The 6,000-nt window shown below is 56.6% G+C and overlaps 1 protein-coding gene across 4 annotated transcripts in view; it reads right to left on the bottom strand.

Moving 5' to 3' along the window:
• Positions 1 to 293: 293 nt before the first annotated feature.
• Positions 294 to 6,000, bottom strand: part of NLRC5 (NLR family CARD domain containing 5) — a 75,909-nt gene continuing 70,202 nt past the window's right edge. For all 4 annotated transcript variants that reach the window (XM_006908777.3, XM_015586955.2, XM_025044612.1 and 1 more), the window contains 9 exons: positions 5,810 to 5,893; positions 5,415 to 5,498; positions 5,187 to 5,264; positions 4,355 to 4,438; positions 4,197 to 4,268; positions 3,854 to 3,937; positions 2,586 to 2,669; positions 2,166 to 2,249; positions 294 to 1,376 (listed from right to left, as the gene is read on the bottom strand). In XM_006908777.3, the coding sequence (XP_006908839.1) occupies positions 1,265 to 1,376; positions 2,166 to 2,249; positions 2,586 to 2,669; positions 3,854 to 3,937; positions 4,197 to 4,268; positions 4,355 to 4,438; positions 5,187 to 5,264; positions 5,415 to 5,498; positions 5,810 to 5,893 (766 nt within the window). In that variant the 3' untranslated portion in view covers positions 294 to 1,264. The remainder of the gene's footprint in view (positions 1,377 to 2,165; positions 2,250 to 2,585; positions 2,670 to 3,853; positions 3,938 to 4,196; positions 4,269 to 4,354; positions 4,439 to 5,186; positions 5,265 to 5,414; positions 5,499 to 5,809; positions 5,894 to 6,000) is intronic.

Below are 6,000 nucleotides of genomic sequence, written 5' to 3'. Positions count from 1 at the left end.
AATATCAACGATTGATTCAGAAAAGAGTTGACATGTAATGCAAGTCTAACAAAGAAGGTTTCCAGCATGTCGAGCTTCTGTAACACTCTCATATAGGGGAAGTGAGTTCTGGAGAGAGGTCACTTGTCCACGATCGAATGACCGTATGAGCACGGACACGACCCCATGTCTCCTGACTCCTGACTCCTCTGAGCACACCTCTCTGTGGTCTGCTCTCCGCTCCAGGCCCTAAGGCAGGAGATGAACCGCTTCCGACTTTGGCGAGGGATTGGGACAGACACAGGAGACTCGGGCCAGAGGCTGGAGACCATCTATGTTTATTGGTCACACCCAGCTTAGAGGGTAGCAGGGCCATCCCTGTGCCCTCTTGGGAGTAACAGGAACACTGTTACATATGCAGTGCGACATGCAGCTCCTGGGAGCTCACCTGGATCTCGCTGAGGTAGTGGCTGGACCCCATGGCCTTGCCTGATAACCTTGGCATTGTCCATCTGTTATACCTATAGGCCTGCTTCATCCCGTACACAAGATAGACTGCTTATCTGTCCCCCAGGTCAGTTTGGGCCCAAGGTCCTGGAAGCCAGCATTTAAAAAGAAGGGGTTGTCCAGTGTACAGTTGGGCAATGTGAAGCTTGAGGCGGAGCCTCATGGTGGAGTCCCCGGCTTGGCCCAGAGGCTTGGGCCACTGGGCCGGTCAGTGCTTAGATCGCCTCTCTATCCCAGTTCTGGGCGGAAGACATTCTTTGCCTTAGCTACCCTGGAAATGCAATCTATAAATACATACTGGTTTTAAAAAAAGTAATAAATTAGATCTTGGACCAGCCCGAGAGCATTTGGCCAGCCACGTGTCACATGACATGGATATTTGTCATGTATCATATATGGACCATCGATCATGTGTCCTGCCACGTGTGGTGCTAGGATCCATGACACTGACCCACAGGCCACACCGCAATTCCATGTGATATCACATGGAACTCTGCCACGTATGAACTTCTCTGTTATGTATCATATCATAACACCTCATCGTGCCACACATCCCTACTGGTCATATGTGTCACATGTAATACAGGGTAGTGTATGGGCCATAGTAGACTCCTGGTCCCCAAATATGTCCTCCTTGAAGACTGTAACAGATCAAACGTGCCCCTCCCTCCTGAGGCAGGGTGCAGGGGCACCCAGCTGAGGCTTTTACTGAGCCCTCTATCATGGTGGGTGCAACCTGGCATCACTTGGCTGGCTTCGAAGGGTCTTGAGAGGGCCTTCAAGTGCCCCGAGAGGCCTGTGGCTGGTTGTGGAAGAAAGCAAAGTCCAGCCTGGGCTCCTGGCTCTGCAGACGCTGGGCCGAGTCGGCGGGGATGGGGTTATTCCAGAGGCTGCAGGATGCAGAGACAGACACTCAGCTCTCGTCCTCCTCTCTCTGCCTTCTGTCCTAGCTACAGGTGGGAAGACCGAGGCCCCCAGGGGAAGAGCTGTGCCCAGAGTCATCTGGCAGAGGCAGGCGTCAGACCAGCATGGCTACGCTAGGTAGATAGTGTCCCCCACACCCAGCCCCCGCCTTCTTCCCCTCAGTCTTCTTCCCCAGGAGCTAGCGATCCCAGCTAGGCCCCCATTCATAGGACGCACTGTGCAAATAAGGAAAGAGCACCCCTTATTTAAGACATTCTACTTCCGCTGTCTGAAATTGTCATAATACATTGATTTTTAAAGAACAAGACACTTCACTACGATCTACTTGAATTCTAACATGTTTGCTCTGTGAATGGCATCCCTTAGATGCAATGCCTTAATGCAGTGCACAATCTATACGACTGTACGTGGCGGCTCTGATTAGAGCTACCGTTTTAAGTGCTGACTACGTGCCGGGAATTGTGCTCAGTGCTTTATACAATCTCTTAATCCTCACGGGTAGATACTATCATTATCCCCATATCGTAGACGAGGATGTTGAGGTTCAGAGAGGTTGAGTTACTGATGCGAACTTACACGATCGGGGGATGGCAGCGCTGGGATTTGACCCAGGTCTGCTAGCTGCCAAAATCTCGGTGGAGGGGTCGGAGTCTCCTTGATAATCCCCAACCCAGGTGCTGCCTCCTCCTACAGGGAGTCCCTGACATTGTAGGGGTTGGTGTGGGCTCCCCGCTCCCCCTGCAAGCCCCTGTTACCGGATGACTTGGATGCCAGACCCCTGTGCCAGCCCTTCGGCCAGGAGCCAGGCTCCATGAGCGGTGATCCGATTCTTCTCCAGGCTTCCCAATGGACCGCGGAGGAAGGGGAAAGAGAGAGGCTGGCATGAGATGCGGGGAGGGGCTTCCCTATGTCCCTTCCCCAGGCTGAGATGGGGGCACATGGGCTCCCCACACAACTGCTCAGAGAACTCAACAGACAGCAGTACAGTAGGAATGAAGACCGGGACCCAGGGAGAACTAAGCTGGGCAGTGGCTTGGAGCAGATCTGTGCGTTAAGTCAAGGAGGGCTTCCTGGAAGGCAGAGTCCTGACCCAGTGGCCCTTGGCTTTCCCCAGGATGTAGGTCCCCTTCTGGCCCTCCCTGCCCCCTCCGGCCTCCCAGGTTGTCCCCTCATACTCTACTCTCTTCAACCGGCCCATCTGTGGCAGCACCCGGGCCAGCTCGGCAGCTGCTTCATCCCCGAGCAGATTCCAGGACAGCCTGCAGGGTAGGGGACCTAAGGTCAGTGGCAGGAAGGCAGTGAGGTCGAGGGGTGAAGACATGGAGGCAGGTGGGGAGAGCTGGGACCCCCGGGGGGCGTGGTGCTGTGCAGGTACAAGAGGGTCCCTCTGATGGGACGCTCATGTGCCCTCCCCAAAGACCCTTCCTCCCCCAACCCCATTCCCAAGCTGGTCACCCCTCAAGAACCCAGAGAGCTCAGGACCTGGCTGTCTCAAGAGCTCAGAACACGTAGCCTGCGGGAGCAACGTCACGCGGCAAACTTCCACCATGCACGGGCCTCCTTCACAACTATGTCCCATCCGGGCCCTTCCTGTATTATCATTTGTTTCATGGTTTTCTTTCGATCGGTCCTCCCTCCCCTCTTTCTTTTAACTTTAAGAAATTAATCTGAGGAAACATTATCATTATCATCAGTGGAAAACTTATATTTAGGATAAATACAATGCAAACTACGGTATTAACTTCCAGCTGGAACTTATGTCCTTCCCAAGGTGCTGAGCTGTGGCCTGCCCCCTGCTGGCAGAACAGGGAGAATCACCAGTGTCAGGGGTTAGACATGAGTTAGTGCTGGTCTGAGACTTTCCCCTCAGTGTAATGACAAGAGTTAAAATCTTTCGGGTGTAAATGTGAAATCTTATAATCACTTGGACCCTGTACTTTAGGAAATAGCATTTTCTTCCATACTGTGGTCAGGGTCCCAGGCTAGTCCTGGCAGTCTAGGTGACCTGAGGCAGTGCAGCAAAGCCCCGAGGTCCCAGCACCTCTAATTGCCAACAGGGGATTGGTAGTGGGCAGGGCCAGTGGGCAGGTCGGGGACTTGCTGGCTTCAGCCACTCTTTATTACCAACAGCTGCTTCAGAATTTAAGGCTCCGTAAACCAGGCTGGTCCATCCAGCCACCTTGCAGAGGGAAGGTCAGGGCAAAGAGCCTTTGGAGACCGTCTGGGGCACCTCCCCTCCCGCCAGGTGAGGAAACAGGCAGGAAGGCTGAGTGGCCTTGCTCAGAGTCACTCGCAGCTCAAGTGTTAAAACTTCCTCTAGAGGAGGTCTGAGCGAGATGGGAGAACCTCTGGGGGGAAGGGACCAGCTCCTGGCTGGAGGGTGGGCGGGGCCAAGTCCCCGGATGCCTGCCTTTCCCAGCTCAGGGCCCTCCTCGCCACTCACAGGATCTCTTCCAGGGCCGGGCAAAGCACGAAGTTGGCAGTGAGGGGCTTGGCAGTCTGGTTGTCAATATCACACGAAACCAGGCTGGGGAAAAAGAAGGGGCGGGATGGAGGTGTCCCAGGCCAGAGCATCTCCAGCGTCCCCTCTCCCCCGGAGGGAGTGGAGTGGCCAGGATCAGGGCAGGGTGGGAGTTTTAGGAAAGTGCTCCTTTTTACCCCAGGCTCCTTCTGTACCTGAGGCCTCTGTCACTTTCAAGGATCTCCCAGGTGTCAGGCTCAGCCAGGGAAAGGCTGCCTCTTCCTCCCACCTCCAGCCCCACAGGTAGTCAGAGGAAGCTACTTACTCTATATGCCTGAGCAGTGGGAGCCCCTGACGGAAATGTGGGACCCCTCCGGCCAGGCTGTTCTCGGCCAAGCTGCAGGGCAGACAGACACCTGTGAGAGGAATCTGCAGACCCTCCTCGGCCTGTCCCCCTGCCCATGCTCCACGCTCCCTACTCACCTGATCTCTTCCAGATGTGGGCACCCATCCAGGGCCTGGCCCAGGCTCAGTGCCCCCTCTGGGCCCAGACGGCTGGATGGCAGGCTGGGGAAAGGGAAGAGGGTGAGGAGAGCCTGGGGAACCAGGTGTGGGGATTGGGGGCTGGATCCCCTCACCCTCAGCCTTGTCTCAGGCTGTACCACCAAACCTTAGACCGTTTCTGGGGAATTGCTATCCCAAGCCTCTTCCCCACCCATACAGGACCTGGGTGGGTATCAAGGGCCCTGGCTTTGGGCTTTGAGATGCCAAGTTCAAGGCCTGGCTCCTCCATGTAGTGATAAGGTGATCTTGCCATACCTTTCCTCCCTTTAATTCCGTTGTCTGTAAAATGGAGCAAATAGAAATCCAGGCCCCATGGGGCTGCTGTGAGGCTCAGATGAGACCATGGACATAAACTGTAAAGTGCTGGGGCCGTGCTCCTTGGCACTTTGCTCCCGTGTGGCCCTTTGCCGCCACTTCCTGGCTCACCCTCAGAGATAGGCTCAGAGGTCCCTGAGCTGGGATTGTTGTAATTATTTTGCAGATGAGGAAACTGAAATTCAGCAGGGGCAGGGGCTTGGCCATGGGCACCCAGGGACTAGTGGCAGAGCCAGGACTAGGCCGTAGCTCCTGATTTCCCTGCCCCAGACTCCAGAGGCAGGGCAGGAGCAGGCAGGGCATGGGGCAGCCAGCTCTGGTACTCTGCCCTAAGGCAGGGCCGCTCAGCCGATGAGGACCTCGACCGCCAAGTGTTCCCGGCCAAACCCTGCCTTGCTAGCCGCCCTGCACACACCATGGGCAGCGGGACACTCACTGCAGGACTCTCAGGTGCTGGGGCAACCCTTGGGCCAGCCCCAGGGCTGTGGGATTCCCCACGGCATTGCAGCCAAGCCTGGAAAAAGAGAAGGTATGAGGGTGAGCACGGGGCCAGCCTGCCCTAGACCCCCACCCTGCCCTGTGTCCATCAGGGGAGACAAGGGCTAGGTAGGCCGTGGGGACACAGAGGGCAGAGGGCAGTCAGTCCACCTGGGAACACACTCACATCAGCTCCTCCAGGTGTTTGCAAAGGGTGAGAGACTCCGCCAACTGCACGCCCCCAGCCGGGCCGATGTTATTTGCTGAGAGGCTGAGGGAGAGGCAGGTGTCAGACCCTCAGAACCCCCACTTCCCCCACCCCCGCATCTACTGGGTCCCTAAGAGACAGCACCCTCCTGCAACACACACACACCCTCTTAGCCTGATGGGGCAGAATGGCCCAGAGAGGGGCAGGGGCTGGGCTGGCTCAAGGTCCCAAAGTCAGCAGGGCCAGGAGGTAACCCAACCCCACTGCCTGGACACTGAAGTTGAGGTAGGAATGTCAGCCTGAGCCAGAAGCCAGTGTGTCCCTGGGCCACGGGGCAGCCTCCAAGGGCCCCGATGAGCAGGGCCAGCACTCACTCTATCTTCCTGAGCTCAGGCAGCCCCGGCAGGACGGCAGCTAAGTGCTGGGCACCAGTGTCTCCAATCTGGTTGTAGCTCAAGCTGGGGGAGAGAACAGCGGCGGAATTGGAACCATCGGCCTGCCACCCACGTCATCTCGTCCCTGTCTCCGTCCCAGAAGAGGAGCAGGCTGCGTCTAGAGCGAGGCC

The sequence above is a fragment of the Pteropus alecto genome, unplaced genomic scaffold, assembly GCF_000325575.1.
Source record: "Pteropus alecto unplaced genomic scaffold, ASM32557v1 scaffold123, whole genome shotgun sequence".
Taxonomy (NCBI): domain Eukaryota; kingdom Metazoa; phylum Chordata; class Mammalia; order Chiroptera; family Pteropodidae; genus Pteropus; species Pteropus alecto.
Note: the sequence above shows the minus strand (reverse complement) of the source record. Positions and strands in the feature narration are given on the sequence as shown.